The sequence below is a fragment of the Bos mutus genome, chromosome 13, assembly GCF_027580195.1.
Source record: "Bos mutus isolate GX-2022 chromosome 13, NWIPB_WYAK_1.1, whole genome shotgun sequence".
Lineage (NCBI taxonomy): Eukaryota > Metazoa > Chordata > Mammalia > Artiodactyla > Bovidae > Bos > Bos mutus.
This window is the reverse complement of record NC_091629.1, coordinates 76,503,439-76,529,029: the sequence shown is the minus strand read 5'-3', so window position 1 is coordinate 76,529,029 and position 25,591 is coordinate 76,503,439. Positions and strand designations below refer to the sequence as shown.

General features: G+C 41.9%; 1 protein-coding gene across 3 annotated transcripts in view; it reads left to right on the top strand.

The window, feature by feature from the left end:
• BTBD3 (BTB domain containing 3) overlaps positions 1 to 17,681 on the top strand; it is a 33,230-nt gene extending 15,549 nt beyond the window's left edge. The window contains exons 2-5 of one of the 3 annotated variants that reach the window (XM_070381974.1): positions 9,172 to 9,445; positions 9,929 to 10,019; positions 10,584 to 10,702; positions 13,742 to 17,681. In XM_070381974.1, coding sequence (XP_070238075.1) covers positions 9,303 to 9,445; positions 9,929 to 10,019; positions 10,584 to 10,702; positions 13,742 to 14,774 — 1,386 coding nt within the window. In that variant the 5' untranslated portion in view covers positions 9,172 to 9,302 and the 3' untranslated portion in view covers positions 14,775 to 17,681. Of the gene's footprint in view, positions 1 to 3,247; positions 9,446 to 9,928; positions 10,020 to 10,583; positions 10,703 to 13,741 lie in introns of all 3 variants that reach the window. The other 2 variants (XM_070381973.1, XM_070381972.1) reach the window with 2 other exon arrangements.
• The last annotated feature ends 7,910 nt before the right edge of the window (positions 17,682 to 25,591 follow it).

Genomic DNA, 25,591 nt, shown 5'->3' with positions numbered 1-25,591 from the left:
AGATAGGGTAAAAGTTGGGCCTGAAGGTGCCTGGTGATTTCAGATGTGTTTGTGTTTTCCTGTAGCACGGTTTCTCTCTGTGTAGCACATCTCTTATTTTTAGATCTTGTATTGTTTGCCTAAAATAACTATATTTCATTCTGGTCACATACATTATAAAAATGAAGGAAGGCATTTCATTAAATAGTAATTAATTGAGGCCCTTGTGGACATGTGTGGTGATGGTCAAAACACAAAACTGATAACTAGTCTTTTCTGTGTGGCTTTGCTACAATAGGAAATGAAATTTTTTTCTTTGAATCTGCCTTGCCTTTACCAAGAGTATCCTCCTGCTTTTACAGTGGTGAAAGTATTTAAGGTGACACATACCCTTACTTCAGGTGTTGTGTAGTGTGTTGAGGGAGCAGAGCTGTGCTGTTGTTGCTGCTGCTGCTTAGTCGCTAAGTCGGTCCAGCTCTTTTGCGACCCCATGAACTGTAGCTGGGCAGGCTCCTCTGGCCACGGGATTTCCCAGGCAGGAATACTGGTCCGAGTTGCTCTTTCCTTCCTCAGGGGATCTTCCTGACCCAAGGATTGAACCCACATCTCCTGCATTGGCAGGTGGATTCTTTACCGCTGAGCCACCAGGGAAGCTCTGGGGGAGAGGAGAAGTGAAGTGAAGTCGCTCCGTCGTGTCTGACTCTTTGTGACCCCATGGACTGTAGCCCACCAGGCTCCTCTGTCTGTGGGATTCTCCAGGCAAGAATACTGGAGTGGGTTGCCATTTCCTTCTCCAGGAGATCTTCCCCACCCACGGGTTGAATCTGGGTCTCCCGCATTGTAGGCAGACGCTTTGCCGTCTGAGCCACCAGAGCAGTGCTTATTTCTAAGTGTCATTGAGTGACTTAGGGCAAACACACATGGTGATGTGACTAGTATTTGGGAATCTTATTTTATCTTGAAGAGCATTTTCACTACCTTGTGGAGGTTGGGGAAGTTGGTTTGCAACACCTACCCTGTTAATAGGCCTTCCCAGGTGGCACCAGTAATAAAGAACCCCCCTGCCAACGCAGGGGTTGGATTCAGGGGTGATCCCTGTCTCGGGAAGACCCTCTGGAGAAGGAAATGTCAACTCACACCAGTATTCTTGCCTGGGAGATCCCATGGCCAGAGGACCCTGGCGGGCTACAATCCATAGGGTCACAAAGAGTATGACTGAGCATGCATGCACTCACCCTGCTAACAGCCGGAACTGATACAGAACTCCTGGTTTGAAGGCTGTTGGGATTTCTTCTTCCTGTTCCATGTGCCCTTCGGGAAAGGGTGACTTCATCTGATAAAGCCACACATTCCTTAGTTAAGTGCATAAATGAAGAGGCCTTTGAATTTTAATGATCTGATTATGGAGATATTTTTGGTTATTATCTTCCAAATATCAGAAAAAATAAATATATGCTAGCTAAAGTAAAAAAAAATACTTAGGAAAAATTTTTTTTCTTTTGACTAAAACATTATTTTCCTCCTCTGTCAACTAAAGCCAACAGTAAACCTGGAGAAAGTTGCAGCCATGGTGGGCAGGGCCTTCCCTTTGGCATCTCCGATGGGATTAACGTCCCCTTTGGGGTCAGAGCAGCCCCCGCCTTGGGCCTTCTCAGAAGACATCTCCTGAGGCCTGGCTTTAGTTTATCCAAAATAAGCTTTACCATGTCATCGGTTGTCAACAGTAGTAGTTGTCAGCTGAGGATTTCGATTATATATTAATACTTTATCAAATGACTACTTGATGAAAGCTCTATTATTCTGATGTAGTTCAGCCAGAATTCTGAGCCATCATCTTACCTGGTTAGCAGAATAATTAGCCAACCTAAAGAAGAGAGCCCTTTTTTTTTCCTTTTGAATTATGTATCTTTTACTTTATTTCACTGAATGTAAGGAGCCATCAGTTGTAAGTTATGCCTTTATGTACCAACAAGAACATGGAGGAGCTTAAAGTTATAGAATGCCATCAGTTATAAGATTCAACCCAATTTCAGAGATGTTAAAATGTTGGCGGGGCAGTGAGAGAAAAAGGAATGTTACAATCAGTAAATTGTAATACATGTCTATATAATACATAGAGTTTTAGGTGGGTTTTGATCATAATCATAATGTTAAAATATAAAGAAGACTATATTAAATAAATCATTATTTCTGCCAAACATTATACAGATTCTTTAATTCTAGAAATCTAGATAAGAGATTATGTAGTCAGCAAGTTTACACGTGAGGAAACTTAATATGAGATCACCCAGAGTACATGTAAATTAGCAATTGATTACCTGGTGTACTAAAGTATCTTAAACTTTACAAAAGAGATCATAGTAGTAGTCTTTTAAATATCTATCCTTAGAGTATCTTGTATGATATATTTTATATGGTCTTTTTCAGGATCACCTCATTTAACACATGATAGAGAATGATTTGGCATTTAGATGAGTTAATAGTGCAAACAAAGTACACCCAGACACAGCTATAATCATCAAATATCGTGTTAACTGTTACATGAAATTTTAAAAGAATCATTGTTTTTGCCTTCACAGAATTGTCACATTCTGCCTTTGGACAGTTTACCCAAATGTAACGTACAGTTTAAGGTTGAATGGGACTTGGTGAGGAGGAAATGACACAAAGGAAATAGCCCACGAGCTTCCTCCCTCCAGCCACATGGAGACATGCCTTGCCCGAGGATTTGTCTTAGCTTCATCATACTTGGTGCTAGAATGCACGTCGGGTCATTGTTGAGAGGCCAAACTGAGTTGCTACTGTGGACATTGCTGAGTGGCTCTGGACTGCCTGCTGCTTTGGGCTCTCTCAGGAGGAGGGCACAGCTGGGCATCTGCCAGTAGGTGGTCTTGAAGTCCAGGGACACTCAGCCTGGAGTGTGTCTTCCAGGGGCACAGTTGAGCGTTGGGTGGAACCTGGTCACAGTGCACCCCAGACATCCTGATTGAGCCTCACCTGCAGCTTCGGAAGGAGAGGTGCAGCAGCCCAGGGCCATCGTGGTGGGGCCGAACGAGCCTGCGGATGGATGAAATGTCCATGCTGTAAAGCAGGAAGATGAGGAGGGCAGGGAGCCAGATTAATCTTTGGGTGTTTGTGTTTTGAAAGATTGTATCACAAATGTTCCCTGCTTTGGGTACCATTGTTGCTAATAGTGGAAATTTACCTTTGCAGAGTGTTTTCAGCTTTTATCAAAGTGCTTTCACAGACCTGTAATCTTGCCTTTCAGGATCATCCTGAAAGGAGTGAGCTGAGCGGAATCACCCCATTTGACAGACTAGGAGAAGGAGGCTCACAGATTCTGAGTAACTAACCCTAAGGTCATGTATTATTGGCACTTACTTTTTTCACTATACTGTGTTGCCAATGCTTGACTCAATATTTATTTCCAAATTTAGCACACATATAGTCTTGTTTTCCAGCAGCTGCTGCTATCTTTAGGAACTGTCAACATTTTGTCACTTATATATGTACTTTTTCCCCTCCAAAATCACAGGCATAACTTTTGCTCAGTATTGAAGAGAAAACTAAGCAAAACCAAACACTGTTCCATCGTAATGTATCATTACTCTTCTCTGTTAGGTTCTGGAAATGTCCAGCCTACCTTCTTTAAACTTCAGTCTTGCAGTAAACCAAATACAAGTCCAGGCAGGAGTGCAGGGTTAGAGCAAGTTAAACAAGAGTTGCCAGTGCGGTTAGTTGTTGACATAGGATTTGTTGGTGCTAACCGTGAATGGCTGGTTTTCTAATTTTCATTTTGTTGGAGAGCCTGTTCTGTTACTGCTTCCCCATGACTGCTGTGCTCCTGGGTTCCTTCCTGTTACAGGTCCTCTGCATTTCTTTCCAGAAAGGGGCTTCACATTTGTCTAGCAGTTTCTTCCTGCAGGGCAGAGAGCATGTGTATGTTCATGGTTTTCATAGCTGTAAATTTGGACCTGTAGTTTTCTTTTAAAATAGATTAGAAATACAAAGATAAAGCATTACATAAGGATGTAGGGTGATTACTGTGGGCGAAAATTAGAGTGAATAGAACAGACACAGTTGAAAAAGCAGTCAGGGAATCTGTACCCTAGTCCAAACATTGCCCACAACCTAACTGTGGAGTTTTCTCAAATCCCTTCATCTTCTGGACCCCTTGCATTAAGTCATTACTCTCATATTTTTAGTTCCAAACCTTACTCAAGTCCCCCAATTGAATAAACTAGATTCTCCTGTATAAAGGTAGTTCAGTTTAGTCACTCAGTTGCCTCTGACTCTTTGCGACCCCATGGACTGCAGTGCACCAGGCTTCCCTGTCCATCACCAATTCCTGGAGCTTGTTCAAACTCATGTCCATCGAGTCAGTGATGCCATCCAGCCATCTCATCCTCTGTTGTCCCCTTCTCCTCCTGCCTTCAGTGTTTCCCAGCATCAGGGTCTTTTCCAGTGAGTCAGTTCTTCGCGTCAGGTGACCAAAGTTTTAAAGTTTCAGCTTCAGCATCAGTCCTTCCAGTGAATATTCAGAACTGATTTCCTTTAGGATTGACTGGTTTGAGCTCCTTGCAGTCCAAGGGACTCCTTTCAGTCCAAGAGATATGAAGGTAGGGTGTCTGGCAAACCTTCCAGTGGTAAGGAAGATGAACTAAGTGAGTTTAAATCCTGTTCATAGTTTTATTATTACTGGGAATTGGATGGAAAGAGATAAAAGTGATTGAACTTTCTGACAGTTATAAAATTATCTGAAATCCACTGCTGTTAGCTAACCTTTTAAGCTTGGCTTCTAATCTTGGTCACCCTTGCATGCCTGACACCTAATATACTGCATGATCAGCATATTGTATTTTGAGAATACTTTCATAAAAAATTGATGGGCTTCTCGACTTGACCTATTTATTTACTTTATTAGGGCAAATTAACCATGTCTCATAACAGCTTTGAAAATTCAGGACATGTAGGAACAAGTGATATGCTAGACAGAAAGAAATTTTAGAGGTGAAATTTGATGGTAGATACTGGGCTGGTATTCTTTATTCTTCAACCCAGTGGGTATTCAATATTCTTTATTCTTGTAACCCAGTGTTTCTGGGTTACAGATTCAATAGAGGGAGTTTTAACTATTTGAAGTTAATTTCAAGGGAAGGAAAGAAGCCATTATTTGTGTTTAATAAATAAACTATAGAAATAAAAGCAGAAAATAAAAGTGATATGAATATTTTGACTATTCAAATTAACCTGAGATTTCCATAACATTTTATGGTGTTCTGCATCATAAATTATTCTAAAAGACAGATATAGCTTCTCTTTTCAAAAAAATAAATACAAACTCCCAATTTTGCACGCAGTTTGAGGGATTTCATGGGCCCCATTAGGTTGATGCAGCCTTGTATTTTTCCTTATCTGGTGGCTCTTAATCCAAATTCCCGGTAGGAAAAAACCCTGGATGTTAAGCCTTAGAAGTCCTTAGAAATAATCTAGACCAGTGTTACTTCAGCTGTGGTCTTTAAGTCAGGTGACTGTATCAAAACCAATATTTAAAAGAAAAGAATAAAACAGAAAATATCATAGTGTTTCATAACATGCCAAGCATAAGTTTAGTTTTGTGACCTGCGTTTTCCTTTGTGTATAGATCTGCGTGTTTATGTGTGTCACTGCTAGGTCTGAAGACAAAAATAGATTTCTTATTGTGGATTGAGGGTAAAGTTTGAGAAACACCCATCAATTCTGGATGAACCTCTTCACTGTGTAGGCGCTTTAAAGGCTAAATGATTTGTTCAGACGCTCTCCCTGCCGGCACGCATGCACACACACACACACACAGAGCTCTCATTTGTAGTGGCTAACCAGGACTGAAGCAGACTATTTGATTGCTAATTGTGCTGCACCACAGTGCTAATTTTTTGAAAATTAACTGTGAGATAGATTATTTTAAAAATTAAGTTATTCATCTGTTCCACACTTGGCATTTTTTTTAATCCTTCATTTTTCCCACTAATTGTCTCTTTCATCACCATTTGAAATAATTTGGGCTTGAGCTTCTTTTCCTGAGTATTGAAAAGTATTTGGGGGCCTCCCCATTGGCCCTCTTAGTCTGCACATCTGAATCATAGAATCTGACTCTTAGGGGCTAATCAGAATTTCAGAACAAGACATGAAGGTTCAAAATGAAGTTATTTTGAATTATTTGTCCATTCATTTGAAAATGGAATGTGATATGTGGCCCCAGATGTTGAGAAGACCTTACAACATTCCCTTATTCCGTTATACAAACCTCATCTGTATGAGGTTTTCTCAGACTTGAATGTCATGGAAATGGCTTGGAGGGTTTTGTTGAAAACGCAGATTCTGATGCAGAAGCTGGCCGAGACCGAGGTTTCCAGCAGCACCCCCAGGAGATGCTGCTGCTGCACCCCGGACCACATGAGCAGGCGCAAGTGCCATGTATTAACTGCCTCATCATCGTGGTAAGAGGGAACTCTCGGCAAGCTTTTGTCATGGTTTTATTAGCATTTTCATGCCTTTCCAAACTGGCTACAAACATTAAAATGTCTTTCTTGTTTTTTAAAAACTGGATTAGTTTTTGTAGTGAAAGACACGTCTTGAAAACAGCCGCGCTCCTCAGTCCCCACGGCCGAGAGGAAGGGCAGGGCCCCTCTTGGCAGCGCTGTTCTAGGTGATTCCAGGTTAACACACTTTTCCAAGCTTCTCCGCAAACTTAACTTTCTAAATAAAGAGCATTTTCTAAAATATTATATAATTTTCTTTCTTAAATTATTACGTGCACTTTCTCCTTTATTCTAGCCACATAAGAGCAGTGTTTTTTTGTAGGCACAGGTGAAGGCTGTTGAACTATATGCAAAAAATGAATAAAACCCACAAAACTACATGCTTGTGTCTGCCTATTATACTTTTTCTATTTTGTCTTTCCAGCTGCTGGTAAGTCTGTCTCAAAAGCCTTCATTTCCCTTCCATTCTAATTGATTACTTCTGACCTAAAAAGCCAGCTACTAGATTTTTTAGAAATACGAAGGGAATTATCCCCAGTCAAAAGGAGCTGCCTGGCATGGAGCCTGTTCCTGGGAGGGTGGCGGTCAGGAAGCTCAGTATCACGGAGCCTGCACGAGACCCTCTGGCTCTAGTTGTATTCTGAGAAGGCAGCTCTGGAGGAATGCGCTCGCTCCTTCTCCGTGCCCTTCTGCATGAGTTTTGCTCCCTCCCTCTCTGTCGTTCTGGCTCACACACACACTCTGGTGAAGTGAATTGGAAGTGTGTGTGCGTGGGCGCACGTTCACGTGTGTGTTCACCCTGTGACTGAGAAGGCAGTACACGTGGCACAACAAACCAGGGGTGAAGAACCTGTGCTAAAGGCCATGGTTCTCTGCTCACAGTCTGTCCTGCAGAGGCTTTGTAAACAGGTCTGAGAATAAAATGATGACAGTAAAGAGGGCATTCCTCGATTGACTTTAGTGATTCAGAGTCCCAGGGATTTAAAGTCTGGTTTCCAGTGTGCTCTGTGTAGTAGATGGTTGGTTATAACCATGACCAAAGGGCCCGCTCACTGGACCCTCGCTGTCAGGCACTGGCTGTTGGGATGGCAGTGGTGCAGCGCCGGGCTGTGGTCCTGCAGGGGCGGCAGATGGGGCCGCCCGGGAGCAGCCAGAGTGCAGAGCTTGGCTCATCAGGCCCCCTGAAGGTACCTGTGCGTGTGTGGGGCCTGTCCTTCCTCAGCAAAGCTAGAAACTGTTGGAGGGTTCACGTCTGTGGAAACCACACAGGAGTTGGTATTATTCTGATTCAAAGCAGAGGGAACCTGTTTGCGTCTCAACTACACAGCATCAGAACATACATCATTTTGGATAGCCTTGTTAATGTGTGTTAGAATTTGAGGATTATACTCTAAAATTGTGATGAAGCTAAATGTAACCATACCATTTAGTTTGGATTTTTCGAAGTTCTGAACAGGGCCCCATTTCACATATTCTTAGTGAGTTGTAACCTTTAAATGCTGATTACCAGATTGGTCTCATTTGAATCTTATTTTTACATCTAGAATGAGTTTTATGTTTCAGTGCAGCTAAACCTGCTGGTATCATTTTAGTCTAATTAACAGTATTTTGTGATCTGGGGCTCCTATCAAAGTTCATCATAAGAGCTAGAAAACCCTGGGAGGTAAAATGAACACATGACCTCATCTCCTGTTTTGCACTAGACTCTAACTTGCATTAAAAGAGACTAAAAATGGAAAAAGAAAATTTTCATTCTTTTATTACATTAAGCGTTAATAAATGTGTTTAATATGACTTCTCTATGTGTAATCCCTCTTAGCTGGTAAAATGGAGGGCTTTGTTTGAAGTACTAGAAACTAAATGCTGCCAGAAGGATTTTACTAGAAACATAGAGTAGATATCAGTCCCTAAGCTTTGTTAATTGATCCTGCTTGTTTAACCGGGGAAATAAAAATGCACGTCTGCTGAAGAGAAGTCTGTGGACATACACTCTTCCTGTTTTCAAATATGTTCCGTAGGTGTTTATCTTAGTTAAACGTACAGACATATAGTAGCCAAGAGAATGCAACTGCTGCTCCTTTAACGTCAGAACTGTGCACGCTGCAATAGGTGTCACTGTTTGGCTTGGCCCAATCAGGGTTGGTGACTTCAGCTATTGGCTCTGAGCACTGGCTGTCTGACTCCATCTGCAGGGCTGTAATACCTACTCTCCTCCGGTCCATTCACCACACAACTTCAGCCGGCTGAACAGACTCACGCAGCTCCAGCACATCTTGATAACCTAATTCAGAAAACAAGCACTACGGCTCTCTCTGCCTGTCGTCTCCTCTCAGTGTAGCATTTTCAGGTGATCTAGGAAAGTGGGTTATTTTTATGAGCAAATAAGAGAAACAGGAATCATGATGGGGATGTATTTAACAGACCCAGTACTGGATAAAACTTAAAACCTGTGTCTCATTCAACATAGTAAAAAGGTCACCTTGCCTGCCTGAGAAAAGAAGCAAAATATCAGCTTGTTGGTTTCTGTTTTCATCTCAGCTCGTGCTAGCCTCTTTTCCCTGATGCTCGCACCGACTTGGGATATCTGGCTATAAAGAGAGACCTACTGTACTCATGGTAGATGACAAGGAAAGGAACATGAAATGTCTCACCTTCTTCTTGATGCTTCCAGAGACGGTAAAGAACAGGTCCAAGAAAAGCTCGAAGAAAACAAATCCAAGCAGCAGCAGCAGCAACAGCAGCAGCAAGTTGCCTCCAGTTTGTTATGAAATAATTACCTTGAAGACTAAAAAGAAGAAGAAGATGGCTGCTGATATATTCCCCCGCAAAAAACCAGCCAGCTCCAGCAGCAGCACTGTCCAGCAGCACCACCAGCAGAATCTCAGTAACAACAACCTTATTCCTGCCCCCAATTGGCAGGGGCTCTATCCCACCATTAGGGAGAGGTAAGTGCCGGGGCAACATATTTACTTGAAAAGTTTTCCTGTGTTGAAGTCTCTGCTTTTACACAACCTGTAATGTATTTTAACATAAATCTGTGTTTCCTCTTTTCCCAGCAGCTTTATTGGTAATGGAAAACTGCCTTGTATCTTTTCCAGAGCAGTACAGCTGTTTTCCTCTTAGATAAAAATGTTTTTGTAAGCTGTAACATTTAAGTGACAGGGTTGTGTCTTTGGGTTATAGGAGACAGAAACCTCTTATTTGTCCTTAAGTCTAAAAAAAGTTTGGATAACTTTTTCTTTTTAAACTTCAGTTACTTCCATGTGTTTGCAGTGATTACAAATGCAGTTGTATAGTTGGAACCTTTATTTGTAGTTTTACCCCGAAGTTACTCAACGGTTGTTTATCTTGTGACTCTTTCCTGGGTTTTCTATGTTAGGGAGGGGGTGTTACAATGCTGTGAACTAATGAATTGCCTCTGTTTATAGAAATGCGGTGATGTTCAATAATGATCTGATGGCAGATGTACATTTTGTGGTTGGGCCACCAGGTGGGACTCAGCGGTTGCCAGGACACAAAGTAAGCAACAGCTGCATTACTGGTTTCGCCCTGAGCTCTCCACAGAGGGACCCTCTCCCTGATCCCGGAACAGGGCTGGGCAGCTCGCAGGCAGTGCTTGGTTTCCCCCCATCACAGAGTAGGCACAACCTTTCCAGAGGGCCCTGGCCACGCTTGCTTTTTTTTTTTTTTTCCTTTGTTTCCTTCTACCCTGCTTTATATCCCCCACAAAAACATGCCCTCTTCACTCCCCAGTCATGGGAAGTTGTTGTGATAGGTTTGGAAAGTCATATGCTGACCCTTCTCCTAGAAATCAGTTAGATATGCTTTTATTTATTTTATAATGAGGGACCTTGTGTATTAATCTGTGAAAGCCTTGATAATTAGCAGCACAGAGACTAGTTTGCATGAACTTCTGTCTTTTGCTTTCACAGCCAGATCCTCTGGACCTTGGCTTTGTTAGTAGAGCAGGTGTTAGGTACTCTGTGTTCACTAAAGCTGATCACTTTAGAGTGTTTTTCTGGAATAATTTGCTGAAAATGTTTTCAATTTGGTGCATGAAATAAGATTTCCCCTTCTCCACAGTACGTTTTAGCTGTTGGGAGCTCTGTGTTCCATGCAATGTTTTACGGAGAACTTGCCGAGGACAAAGATGAGATCCGAATACCAGATGTCGACCCTGCTGCTTTTCTCGCCATGCTGAAGTAAGCATCACACGTATGTTTGCAGAGAGTTTGTTTGTGCTGTGTTTGTGCTCTGCTGGCTTCACAGTTAAGTGTAACTTCCAGGTAATACAAAAGGGAGGCCGATGAAGAAAGAGGGTGCTGCCTTACCTAATACATGTTTTCAAAGAAAACTCCTGTGTGTCTTTCCATGGGAAGCATGTGGAAGGAAGCAGGAGTTTGTAATCACACCTTGGCGTGGGATCTGGGAGCAAGAGGCATACAGTGATTTCATCTTTAATGACTTACAATTAAAAATAGCTTTCTGGTTAGGGATTATCTAATAGAGTATGTTCTCTCTGTGTGTGAAGTCTTTAAGAACACATAAATTATACTTTGGTGTCACAGTTCCGGAAATTGTATGCATTATTTAAATCCTACCAGTTAGGAGGTTTTTAAGTTTTCTAGGAGTTACTGTCTCCTATCAGCAAATATAAAATTAATTATCTGATCTTGATGCACATGTACATACACATGCTCTCACATAAAGTCACATACCATTTCTCAGGGGTAAGAAGCATTTGCATTTTGTAGTAAAGGAGAAATTTTTGAAAAATTTGATTAATTTTCTATAGTTTTATATGGATTTGTTCCAAAAAACTTTAATTGGTCATTCAGAAATACAGTTATAAGATATACATTTATTTAAAAAATAGTTTTCTATCTCATGAATCTTTTTCAAAATCCAGTACATGTTAACCAGATAAACAGAATCTTCTTCTCTGACATGGGTTGATGCTGGAGAGTGTTATAGTCTACAGTGTGTGATTAGAGTCCAGTGATTATTCTAAGTGATGTTTAGGTGATTTTTGTTGAGCCTTATTCTAGCAGACCAAAGTGTCTCAGAGTTCAAGGTTATATGCTCCTGTGGGGATGTTGAGTCATTGGAGTGCATTACAATGGATGTTGAAAAAAAATTATTCATTGGGTCAAGTTGGACAGTAATCCCACAAACAGTTAAAATGTTAATATATATTGTCTTCTGCCTACTGAAAAATAAGTATTATAGTTAATTCCTGAACTTTAAAGTGTTGTAATTCTTTATTTATAGTCTAGTTTTGAAATCCATCTGCTACTCTTTAGAACTTTCACAGTGGGAGAGGTTGGAAAATTAGAGGCAAATGAGCATGTAAAGTACCAAAACATAAACTAATCCACCACTTTCAACCAACAGAGACTTTATGACTTTTGTAATCTCTTAGAGATCTACTTGCAGAAACCTGTCTTACCTGTAGGAATTTTTGTGTGCTGTTTTTCCCCCGTGAAGTTAGCTTTGTATGTTTGACATTGTTTCTGTTGCAGAGGAGAATGCTGACACTAGTTTGGTGTTTCGGCGTCACTGTAGTCAAGTAGAGTGTTCTGTTGCTGCAGAAATATGTACATAATTAGAAAGCCCGAGTACTAGTCACAAAGTTCCATTTCACCAAAGCCGTTTGATTCATCATTTGACAAGCATCTTTTCTTATAAATGTGTTGCCTAGAATATATCTTGACACAGCTTTTAAAATTATACGTGCAGTCCACATAAAGCGGCGAGAATCAGAAGAATAGCAGGTGCCGTTTACTGCCGTGCCATGCTGGATCAGCACTGCGTGATCACCTGGGCGAGCGGAGGCCAGGCTCGCTTCACCCCTGCCTCGTGGGTGAAGCGCCAGGACTACTGGGAAGGGCGCTGTCAGGAAGGAAGAGAAGACTGCTCACTTGCCCATTCCAGGGAGAGAGCTGCAAAGCGCTGACCGTGCTGCAGAGTCCTCCTACGGTCCCCGTGCTCCGGGCAGAGCATCACTGCTGCGGGTATTTTGTCCAGCAGTCTTGCCATCTTGCCAGTAGCTGTCTTAGTCTCAGAGACAAGGAAGGGCTTCCTCGGCGCAAAAATGCAGCTTCCATTTGTGATTGCGGTCCTTTTTCTCATTGCCATCCTTATATTTTTTGTATTTTCTTCCAGAAGCCCTCTAATTTCTTGTTTCACTAAGGAAAACTTAATAGCAAGTTGCTAAACACCTTAGCTAGAAATTTTTAAAAAATTATGTTTATTAGTATGTATTTTTCACCTGTGTGCAGTTCTCACTGACTTATCTCTTGATCAACAATAGAATATGAAAGAAGCAGATGATTTCTACCTTGACATACCATCCTGGGAGATTGCCACTGTCCCCTAAAACAGTAAGAAGTGTCTCCTGAAATACAGACACTTGAGAGAAGCACACAAATAGTGCATATTTAGACTTTTTTATTTGTCTTTTAATTAAATATATCTAGAAATAATGTATTCTTTAATTCTGAAGGTGGAAGGAATGTGTGGAGGAGAGGAAAGAATTTAGAGTTTAAAAAAAGAGCAGATACAAAGCCTGCATTGGATTCTACATAAAGTTAACTGTGAGATAGCATCAAGCATCGAAGCCCATACTTAAAAATCCATTGAACTTGGGACTACTTCAAAAATATCTTTTTAAGATCAGATTTTATTTTGTGCTTCAGGAAAATCCAAGTCATTCTTAATTAAAAGCATTAAGATGCAATCATTGCTAACATTATAGTATTAAAGATATTTGTTTCCATCTGAATGCACAGAAACACTTTTAAGTAAAACTATATACATATATTTCTCCTAAAACATGGGGATTATTTCTAATATAATACAGTATATATATATATATATATATATAAAATTTTGCTATTTTTTCCCTAATATTAACTGTCTTTGATCTCAGTCCTTTCTCAAACAGTTCTCGAATCCTCAATTTCGCCCCCCTTTGAGAGGACAGGGAACATAGCTTTAAAATAGAGGCTAGAATAATTACATGAAGTTAATGTCTTTAATTATACACACTTTCTACTAAATTGAAGTGTTGATGATTTATGAATGTATTTCAGATGTTGCTGTAATGTCTAATCATTTTTGTAATAACTGTCACTTAAAGATGATTTTCTTGGAACTAACTTGAAAGTAGCTGCATCTTTTCTTGCTGGACACAGTCATTTGGTGAAAATTCGATTTACACGCCGGACTCTTTCTTGCAGATACATCTATTGTGATGAAATTGACTTGGCTGCTGACACGGTCTTGGCCACTCTTTATGCTGCCAAAAAGTACATCGTCCCTCACCTCGCCAGGGCCTGCGTCAATTTCCTGGAGACCAGCCTGAGTGCCAAGAACGCCTGTGTGCTCCTGTCCCAGAGCTGTTTGTTCGAGGAGCCGGACCTCACCCAGCGCTGCTGGGAGGTGATCGACGCCCAGGCCGAGCTGGCGCTCAAGTCCGAGGGGTTCTGCGACATCGACTTCCAGACCCTGGAAAGCATCCTCCGCAGGGAAACTCTGAATGCCAAAGAAATTGTGGTCTTCGAGGCCGCTCTCAACTGGGCTGAGGTGGAATGCCAGCGACAGGATCTGGCTTTGAGCATTGAGAACAAGCGCAAGGTGCTGGGCAAGGCGCTCTACTTGATCCGCATCCCGACCATGGCCCTGGACGATTTCGCCAACGGTGCTGCACAGTCCGGCGTCTTGACTCTGAACGAGACCAACGACATCTTCCTCTGGTACACGGCGGCCAAGAAGCCCGAGCTGCAGTTCGTGAGCAAGGCCCGCAAGGGGCTGGTGCCTCAGCGCTGCCACCGCTTCCAGTCCTGCGCCTACCGGAGCAACCAGTGGCGCTACCGGGGCCGCTGTGACAGCATCCAGTTCGCCGTGGACAAGAGGGTCTTCATCGCGGGCTTCGGGCTGTATGGCTCCAGCTGCGGCTCGGCCGAGTACAGCGCCAAGATCGAGCTCAAGCGGCAGGGCGTGGTCCTGGGGCAGAACCTCAGCAAGTACTTCTCGGACGGCTCGAGCAGCACGTTCCCCGTGTGGTTCGAGTACCCGGTGCAGATCGAGCCGGACACATTCTACACGGCCAGCGTCATCCTGGACGGCAACGAGCTCAGCTACTTCGGGCAGGAGGGCATGACGGAGGTGCAGTGCGGCAAGGTCACCGTGCAGTTCCAGTGCTCGTCGGACAGCACCAACGGCACGGGCGTGCAGGGCGGCCAGATCCCCGAGCTCATCTTCTACGCCTGAGCGCTCCGGCTCCCCGCTTCACGCTCAGCTCGGCCGCAGCCAGCCATCGGCGCGGGCTGTTCGTAAGGAACAGAGCTATGCGCCGGTTCTGATTTCTTTCAACCTTTTTCGTTATGTACAGGCAAAAATGCAGCACTCAGCTTTTAACTGTATGTCGGAAAGCCAAATTCTTAGCAAGGCTTGTGGTTCTTAGAGTTGCACCTATCCACCCAGGGAGATTTTGCATTCTTTTCCGACTGCCCCACTGACCTCCCAGTTTAAGAAGATTTTTGGATCACCTCAGATTTCCTTTTGGGCTTTATTTTGACAAAGAGAAAGAAATACTCTAAAGTAACAGTAGCAATTATTTTTAAACGGAAACCCTCCCTCTCCCCAAACAGATAAACCTCAGTGTACAATTTTGAAAGACATTTTGCTTGATAATAAGTAATAATTTAGAAAGTAGACAGTAGTCATCTTTACCTTCTTATTTCCTTTTAAATATTTTGGGCATTTGCTTTTGGACATTGCTTTTTCTTAAATCCTAAATTCATAAGTTTGTCAGATTTTTAAACTGCAGCTGTCAACGGAAGGTAAAACAAGAAAAATGGAAGTTTTAGATCACGACTTTTGCTACAAGCAGATTTGTGTTCTTTTAGTTTAGAAGACAGGCAATTCCAGTACAGAGGCTTCTTTTGGAAGTAACTAAATTGCAAAACTTTATTGTCAACTAGAGAAAAATTGCAGGTCTGTTAATTGAAACTCAAATAATCTTGAAGCCTGAAAAAGTCCCACATGACAAATAGTTTAATTGATGGCACATTATAATCCAGAGTTTGAAAAAGTCAAGCTCTTTTCTCCCTGCTTAGCTTCTGATCCCTGCCACTTGCTGGTTTTCAAAAGTTGTACTGTATAGAATTCCTATTCCCCCATTCCCATGAAAAGAGGACCAAACGATTTCTTCAGATGAATAGAATAACGGTTAGTTTTGTAGTGCCACATGTTAATGTAATAAGATACTTTATGCATTGATTTTTTATTTTTAATCTGAAATATATTTTACTTAATCTGCTTTGACCACACTGTCTCTTCTTCGTTAATTATGATTCTGTCCCATTCCTGGACTGCTAGAATCTGGCCTGTGACCATCTGAACGAGCCATATATGCCTGCAGGGTTTTTAAAAAGTGGTCTGGAGTAATAAACTCGATGATACCTTAATGTTCAGTGCCTCAGCATCACATCCAGTTCTCTCTTTTTTGTTTTTTTCCCATGGATAGTGTAAACAAAGGCGGGAAAAGCTCGTCAAAACATTCTCCTTCACAAAGGCTTGTGCTGGCTTAGTGCCCGTGACCCTAGTGGTGTACACTGTGGTCGCTCCCAGTTGAAGTATCCACGTGTTTCTGGGCAACTTTTCTGCCCAGTGTGATCCTGAGATGGCTTCCCCGCCACCCAGAGTGTGGTCCCTGGCCACCTCCTTCTCCTGTTCTGAGCCCGAAGCTGGCTCTGGAGCGGGGGCTAGTCCCGGGGTGGGTGTGTGCGTGGGTGCCCGTGCGCATGCGGTGCGCGCCGGCTCAGGAGCTGTCTCCTGCTGCCCGGCCAGCGGGGCTGGGACAGAAGGGGCCCCCTGCCGGGCCCACCCGGCCCGCAGAGGGAGACTGCCTGTGTTTCCGGGCCGCTTCTCTCCCGTAGACGTGGGCTGCTGCTTCAGCCAGCTTCCCCAATGGAGAAAAACACTGGATTACAGAAATGTTTTAATCATCTTTACCCCTACCCATGTCTGTTAGCATGGAGGTTCAGAAGCTGTTACCAGTGATTAACAGATGCGTGCTCCCAGGACAAGCTTCCAAAATTATCTAACAGTTATTTCTTATTAGCAAGATGACAGGTAGTAGTTGTGGCAAACCGTCTATGAAACGGAGGTAGGTTTTCAATTAAAAAAATATTTCTACAAAGGGTTTTGTTTATAAATTATGGTTAAACATTTCGGTAACTCATAGCTACCTTGCAATTGGTAGACTGTAGATTTACCTGATTGGAAGGCACTTATTTATAAGCCAGAGGAGAAGAAACTTTTTAGCACTAATTTCATCATACTAGATTGTTTTGGAGGGGAGTGTGATAACCTTGTTCATTCAGTAACACCCACGATCAGTGCTCCTATTAGTAGCTACCCTCCAGAGGCTGGGAATCTGCTGGGTGAGAGCCCCATGAGATCCTATATACTGGGTATGGAAGAACTTAATTTTATGATAATTGCTGTCACTTGAAGAAAAATAAAAAAACCGTCATCTCATTGGCTGGTGCCAAGAGCTGTGGTATAAATTTGAAGATTGTATTTAAAATAAGAAAATGTTATCTTTTAAATCCTATTCTTCCTTCTGCATTTTCAATGACATGGAATTAAGGCTAATATGCTTGCTTTATTTTCTTTGGTAATCTCAAATTTTGTAGCTTTCAAAACTAGAAACCATTGTTCTGACAAGGCAGGCAACTGCAATGCATAAACACAATTTTATTAAACACTGCCCTGTAGATGCTTTTCCCCACGTATCTGGCAGTCTTTGTTGTCGTTTATATCCTGGGGATAAGGGGAACTAGGCTAGCAGTTCTAATGTAACATTCTTTAAGCATATCTTAATATAGTATTTAAGTAAATGGTCTAATTTCTACATAATTATTGCACTGAACTGTCTTTTTTTTTAAGGTGTCTAAATAAGCTTGCTAATTCAAGACACTAGCCAGTTGTGCATCAGAGTGCTTGAATTCAGGAGCTTACCGCATTATTTATGAAGGAAAAATATATAAATATGAAGTACCTCATGTTGAATGTTATTGTACTGTATTTTTAATGTAACAGTGCAGATCTTGTTAGACACATGAATGTGTGTAATCATGTTAAATGCAAATAAAATAAAACCGGTTCATATATTTGTCTTCCTTAACATTTTTGTAGGTTCCTTAAAGTAGTAAAAAAAACCCATTCTGGCATTTTGGTGCCACTTAACCGTTTAGAGATGGTTTTTTCAGGAGCATTTGTTTGCTAAGCTAACACATATCATTGATCCCTAAAGAAGTAAAAATCCGGTAAAGAATAATAGAATAATGAATATGTTAATTGGTTGCATTGTTGAAAACCTGAGTGTTAAGTCGATGCACGAGAGTGAGTGGATGCGTTTATGTTCCAGTTGCGGAACTTTGTAGTTGGCTGGTATTCTGATGGCTTAGTTGCTCACATGCCTGTAGAGCTCCCTGAGCTCACTGCTGTTGATGGCAGATCACATCTAGCATTAGCGTGGCCAGTGCTGCTTATCCCTGCTGTTATAATAGCTTACACTAGGAATAAAGATCAGTGTGACATGACAGTGATGAATATAATTTTATGTCTTCAACTGGTTTTCCATTATATTTCCCTATATCAAGTACATTTATATACACACATAACTATATACATGCATTTTTTTTCACTATAACTTTGTTACTTATATACTAGAGTTTATTGTAAAGCCCTGTGTATTTGCTTAACTACTTCATCTACCCTTAGTTCAGTTTCTATAACATACCTGCTCAAAGAAATTTTGGAATTATTCCATAGAATAAGAGAACTGGAAATACCCATTCTCATCAGCTTAATTACCACCTGAATTGCAAAGGTCTTTAATCCAGCAGAGTCTTAGCCTTTATGTCCTCTCTGGCGCTCTTTAAGCTTAACCCACATGTGTTTGTTTTCAATATCCCAAGACAATTCAAAATGATCCTCCTTTATTTTTGGTACTCAGAGTCAACACTTCACTGAAATTACACTTTCTTCCCAATGACTCTGACTTCCCTACAAAAGCCATAGACTTAATGTTGAGGAGGAAAAAACAAAAACACAGAACAGGAAGGAGAAAAATTACTCCTGAGGAAGTAAGTAGCATGAAACTTAGAGGCCAAAACAAGCAAGTGACTCTGAGAGCCTGCAGTATCTTGATTAGAGAGGGCTTTGTGTGCCTTTGAGGTGCTGCAGTAGAAGATGACTGTATTTTTTGATTTCTAATCAATACGTTTCAGCATATTTTCTAAGCCATTTACATTTATTGGTTAGCTACTTTCTTTGCTCAAAACTTCACGTTATCCTCCATTTTTTTAAGAAAAGATCATCTGACAAAACTAAAACCAGGGGGAAATTTCCACAATAGAATCACTTTGTTTATTTCTATAACTACCCTAAGGGCTGGTGAGAAAAGTCTCTCAACCAAGATACAGTTCGGTAAGTGTAAAGAAATTATTTGTGAGGAAGACAATGGTTGCCTTGGTCACACACACACACACCACGCAGTATATGACGGTAGCATCTGTAGGTGAGTCACTGAAGAGTCTGGGTGCGTTTGCCTAACGTAGGCACCCCCCCTGTTGTTTCATCTCGGCCTTTTTGAGTGGGAGAGGTGGGGAAGGTACCATTCCTATTTATGCAGATCTTAAATGTCCTTATAATGGTAGTTTTCTATTTGCCTGTTTACTTAAATGTCCATTGGACAGCAGTTGTACCAGCAGATGCTACTGTTTTATACTTGGCCATCTGAAAAGCCAAATATCAAGAGAGATAGTTAAACAGAAAACCCACCATTTACTTTGTCAAATCCATACTTTGTGTATAGGATATAGTTTACGTTTCCTGTTAAACTGCTACCCCTGAATCGTTGGTTTGTTCCCACTAACTCCAGTAGTAACCAAGCTGAGTTGTAAGACGAGGGGCTGTGCTTTAGATGGCAGGGATGATTTTTTCACTTCATGCAGCAGCAGTACAGAAATTGTTTCAAAATGGAGGTGTATTTTTTTTGTTTTTATGACTTTGATGAACAGTTTGTATTCAGTAGACCATCTCTTTCACATCAGTTTATTTTTAGAAGAATGAAACTATACCTGGAAAATTTTTTAAAGTCGTACTAGTGGGCTTGTTAATTTAATTTTGTACTTTTTAACTTATTGAAGTATAGTTGATCTACAGTGTTATTAGCTTTTGCTGTACAGCTACAGTCACACACACATATGTGTGTGTACATATATACACATATGCTGCTGCTGCTGCTAAGTCACTTAAGTCCTGTCCGACTCTGTGCGACCCCATAGACGGCAGCCCACCAGGCTCCTCCGTCCATGGGATTTTCCAGGCAAGAGTACTGGAGTGGGGTGCCATCGCCTATATATGTAAATATACAAATGCCAAAGAATGCTCAAACTACTGCATGATTGCACTCATCTCACGTTCTAGCAAAGTATTGCTCAAAATTCTCCAAGCCAGGCTTCAACAGTATGTGAACCTTGAATTTCCAGATGTTCAAGCTGGATTTAGAAAAGGCAGAGGAACCAGAGATCAAATTGCCAACATCCACTGAATCATCAATAAAGCAGCAGAATTCCAGAAAAACATCTACTTCTCCTTTATTGACTATGCCAAAGCCTTTGACTGTGTGGTTCACAACAAAGTGGAAAGTACTTAAAGAGATGGGAATACCAGACCACCTGACCTGCCTCCTGAGAAATCTGTATGCAAGTCAGGAAGCAACATTTAGAACTGGACATGGAACAATAGACTGGTTCCAAATCGGGAAAGGGGTACATCATGTATATTGTCACCCTGCTTACTTAACTTATATGCAGAGTACATCATGAGAAATGCTGCACTGGATGAAGCACAAGCTGGAATCAAGATTGCCAGGAGAAATATCAATCACCTCAGATATGCAGATGACACCACCCTTATGGCAGAAAGTGAAGAGGAACTAAAAAGCCTCTTGATGAAAGTGAAAGAAGAGAGTGAAAAGTTGGCTTAAAGCTCAACATTCAGAAGACTTAAGATCATGGCATCTGGTCCCATCACTTCATGGCAAATAGTTGGGGAAACAATAGAAACAGTGGCAGACTTTATTTTGGGGGGCTCCAAAATCACTGCAGATGGTGACTGCAGCCATGAAATTAAAAGATGCTCCTTGGAAGAAAAGTTAGAACCAACCTAGACAGCATATTAAAAAGCAAAGACATTACTTTGCCAATAAAGGTCTGTCTAGTCAAAGTGATGGTTTTTCCAGTAGTCATGTATGGATGTGACAGTTGGACTATAAAGCTAGCTGAGCACTGAAGAATTGATGCTTTTGAACTGTGGTGTTGGAGAAGACTTGAGAGTCCCTTGGACAGAAAGGAGATCCAACCAATCCATCCTAAAGGAAATCAGTCCTGAATATTCATTGAAAGGACTGATGCTGAAGCTGAAACTCCAATACTTTGGCCACCTGATGTGACGAGCTGACTCATATGAAAAGACCCTGATAATTTATGCAGATATTTATGCAGATCTTAAATGTCCTTATAATGGTAGTTTTCTATTTGCCTGTTTACTTAAATGTCCATTGGACAGCAGTTGTACCAGCAGATGCTACTGTTCGCTGATGTTGGGAAAGGTTGAGGGCAGGAGGAGAAGGGGATGACAGAGTATGAGACAGTTGGATGGCATCACCAACTCAATGGACATGAGTTTGATTAAACTCTGGGAGTTGGTGGTGGACAGGGGGGCCTGGCGTGCTGCAGTCCATGGGGTCACAAAGAGTTGGACACAACTGAGCAACTGAGCTGAACACATACATCCTTTTTCCATTATGGCTTACTATAGAGTGTTGGGGAATACAATTCCCTGTGCTATACAGCAGGACCTTGTTATTTATTCGTTCTTTATAGCAGTTTGCATCTGATCATCTCAAGCTCCCAATCCATCCTACCCCCACCCCCTTCCTCTTGGCAACCACAAGTCTGTGCTTTATCTGTGAGTCTATTTCTGTTTCAGAGAGAAGTTCACTTACGTTATATTTTAGATTCCACATGTAAGCCTTATCACATGGTATTCTCCTTCAGACTTGATTTAGTATGATAATCTCTAGGTCCATCTGTGTTGCTTCCAGTGGCATTATTTCATTCTTTTTTATGGCTGAGTAGTATTTCACTGTGTGTACACCACATCTCTATCCACTCATCTGTTGATGGACAGTTAGGTTGCTTCCTTGTCTTTGCTATTGCAAATACTGCTGCTATGAATATAGTATATTTTTGAATTATCTTTTTTTTTATATTTTACTATTACAGTTTTGTCCAGATACTTGCTCAGGGGTGAAATTGCTAAATCATATGGCAACACTAGTTTTTTATGGAAAATTCCACACTGTTTTCCATAGTGGCTGTACCAATTTACATTGCCCCCAGCAGTATAGCGGGGTTCTCTTTTCTTCACACCCTCTCCAGCATATTGGCCATTCTGACTGATTTGAGGCGTTACCTCATTGAAGGCCTTGTTCATTTTAACAAGAAGTGTTGCAGTAAGTCTTCATGACCAGTATAGAGCATAAAGACTGTTTTGCAAGAAACTAGAAAAGTACAAAATAATATTTTGATATGTAGCAGTCTTCACTGTGTCTGTACAATTTGCATTTTCCTTCCTAAGCTATTATGTTCAAAAGGTAATCAAAAGGAAGATAATAACTATTTAAGGAAGCTTCAAATAATCTTTCAAAGCTTGAAATGGAGAGTACCACCTTCTGCTATATAGTAGAATCCATAAAATCACACTTCTGAGATTCTTTACATCTTAGAGAATTTTCACTTTTGTGCTTCCCTTAACCAGCTCCAAACTTAAATTTTTTTTCTGCACCTTGTCCAGTAGTGCAGAAACACTCAGAACACCTGAGCCTTATCCAGTTCAAAACTCAAGAAAAATTTCAATTCTGAGAATATTTGGAGGCATTAGTGGACTAAGGAATTTTAGTATTGTAGCTTCCCAGGACGGAGAAGGCAATGGCACCCCACTCCAGTACTCTTGCCTGGAAAATCCCATGGACAGAGGAGCCTGGTAGGCTGCAGTTCACGGGGTCTCAAAGAGTCAGACTCAACTGAGCGACTTCACTTTCACTTTTCACTTTCATGCACTGGAGAAGGAAATGGCAACCCACTCCAGTGTTCTTGCCTGGAGAATCCCAGGGACGGGGGAGCCTGGTGGGCTGCCATCTATGGGGTCGCAAAGAGTTGGACACGACTGAAGTGACTTAGCAGCAGCAGCAGCAGCAGCTTCCCAGGAAAGATAGGTTTAATGAATCATTCGGGGGGTTAACTCAACGTTCATTCATTCATTGACCATTCATGGATCCTTGGCTTCATCCCAGGCATAAGGTGCTAGGAAACAAGTGCTTTCAGCGGCTTCTGGTTCAGTGCAGTGCTGCCCTCCTGTTAGCGCCAAGCATTGTGCACGGCTGCCTCCACCCACAGAAGTGCTGATACGGTGGCTATTGAGTGGAGCCTCGGAAACTGCCTCTCCTGGGAGCATGCACACGATGCTGACTGACAGCCTTGTCTGCAGATCACACTTTGAGTAGCTCCCACCTACCTCTGGTAGAAGAAAAAGCGATGCTGAGCTGGACTTTGAAGGATGTGTTAGAATCATCTAGTGAAGACTCATGACACAAATTAGAAGGGAAGGAATAAGGATTGGGGCTTTCCATGTGGTGCTGATGGTAAAGAACCCTGTTAATGCAAGAGACATGAGACGCGGGTTTGATCCTGGGTTGGGAAGATTTCCCTGGAGGAGGAAATGGCAACCCAATATTCTTGCCTGGAGAATTCCATGGACAGAAGAGTCTGGTGGGCTACCATCCATAGGGTCACAGAGTGGGACACAACTGAAGTGACTTAGCACACACACACACAGATAGGGATGAAGGGAATTCCAGAAGAGAGAGCAGAGGGATAGTATTGGAAACAGCTTAATACAGCTCACATAAAGGGCACCTATGAGAGAACAAGAGCGCCTCCTGTGTGCCAGCTGTGGTACGGGATAATGAACTGGGCAGGCACGGGGAGCACTTATACGTTTGGCTGAATTACTGGCTTTCATCTGCAGAATAAAGCAGTGACACTGAAGATATTTGAGATAGATAAGGCAGCAGTTTCTTGTTTTAAAACCATTTTTCTGAACTTAAGGAAGGCCAGCCTGGATCAGATTAGAGGCAGGAGGAGAGGGTGGACCTATGAGTAATGCATGCAAAGATCAAAGAAGGCTGGGGAATGGAGAGGAGGATGAGGATTCCAGAGGAACAGAGGAGAGACAGTCAGGGTCCAGTGGCTGCAACATCCAGGCAGAAGCGGGCTTGTGAGACTGGAGTGAAGCCTCTTGTCTTATATTTACCTTTATGGAGAGGGAAAGAAAACAGCTTTTATTCTACCATCCTCTATAGATGGTTTATAGGTACCCATCCTTGATTCTAAGATTCTTTTCAGTTCAGTTCAGTCGCTCAGTCATGTCCAACTCTTTGCAACCCCATGGACTGCAGCACACCAGGCCTCCCTGTCCATCACCAACTCCTGGAATTTACTCACACTCATTTCCATCGAGTTGGTGATGCCATCCAACCATCTCATCCTCTGTCGTCCCCTTCTCCTGCCTTCAGTCTTTCCCAGCATCAGGGTCTTTTCCAGTGAGTCAGCTCTTCACATCAGGTGGCCAAAGTATTGGAGTTTCAGCTTCAACATTAGTCCTCCCAGTGAACACTCAGGACTTTTTAGGAAGAAGAAAAACAAGAGAGTCCACTTAGAGTGCTGGTTCATAACAGGCTGCAGGAAGACTACCTGGATTTGAAGCTCTAATTGCATGTGGCTTCAGGCAAGTTACTTAACCTCTCTGAGCCTCAGTTCTCTTAAGGCAGTAATAACTGCTTCCTCACAAAGTTATGTTGATGATTAAATAAATTAATATTTCTAAAGAGCTTATGACAGTACCTGGCAAACAGGAAGCATCATTATAGTATTATGTGAAACCAAATATAAAAGGCCACAAATGAAACCCATGCATTTTCCTCTTATGTACGCTTGTATGAAAACCAGTTTGCACACACTTTTAATAAGTTGTCAGTGCTGAAAATTAAAGTCATTTTGTTGCTATCCTTTAAAATATCCAGTGACTAGGAGTATATAAAGTTACAAGGAGCTGTGTTGTTGTGAAATTCTCATATTGTAACTGAATTTTTAATAATTATTTAAATTCTGTGATGGTAATGAGAGGCAAATGAGATAGATGGATTCTAGTGTATCAGTGGCTTCTGTGCTAGGAAATTATCTAGGATTCTTCAGAAAAGTACCCTGGAAAAGCTGGGTGTGAGAGTACTTGGTGAGTTTTTGAAAGACCTTTTGAAGACATTTTCCAGGAGGAGTCTGTTTTGCAGGTAAAAGAATAGCCCCCTTTCCTAGTTCTGCTAGAGTCAAAGTAAGCTCTTTTCTTGGCTAAGAGTCTTAGACAATTTTGGACATAACCCCTTCTCCAAATATTTGGGAATTAAAATGGGTTTTAGCTTTGACATTATTTGCTGTGTGTTGAGAGCAGGTTTGACCTTTATTATGAGTGATGTGACTATTACAGGGACTGTTTCAATGGCTGATTGTTTTCACTCGGGTAAACACAGGTGTGTCAGGAGCCCTGGCAGCTGAGTCGTGTCCCCCGAGGGTGGCACTCCACCACCCCCCCACCACTATACACCCATCTGCAGGATCAGTACTGGGCCCTGGTTTCCCAGAAGTTCATTTCTGATCCCTTTCTTCTGTATTCTCTGTTTTACAAAATATTACTTCAGGAGCCTCACCCCCAGAGATTCTCTTTTAGGGGCCAGTCACTTCTTTGCAAAGCTGACAGCATGAATGAGTGACTGACGCCCATGAAAGGTTGAGAACCCCTGGTGTAGATAAGTTGTGCTAAAACTTTTACACACGTGCACGTCTAGCTTCTGCACTCTTTTCCCTGCTGGGGACTCCGGCATCACACATGCCCTG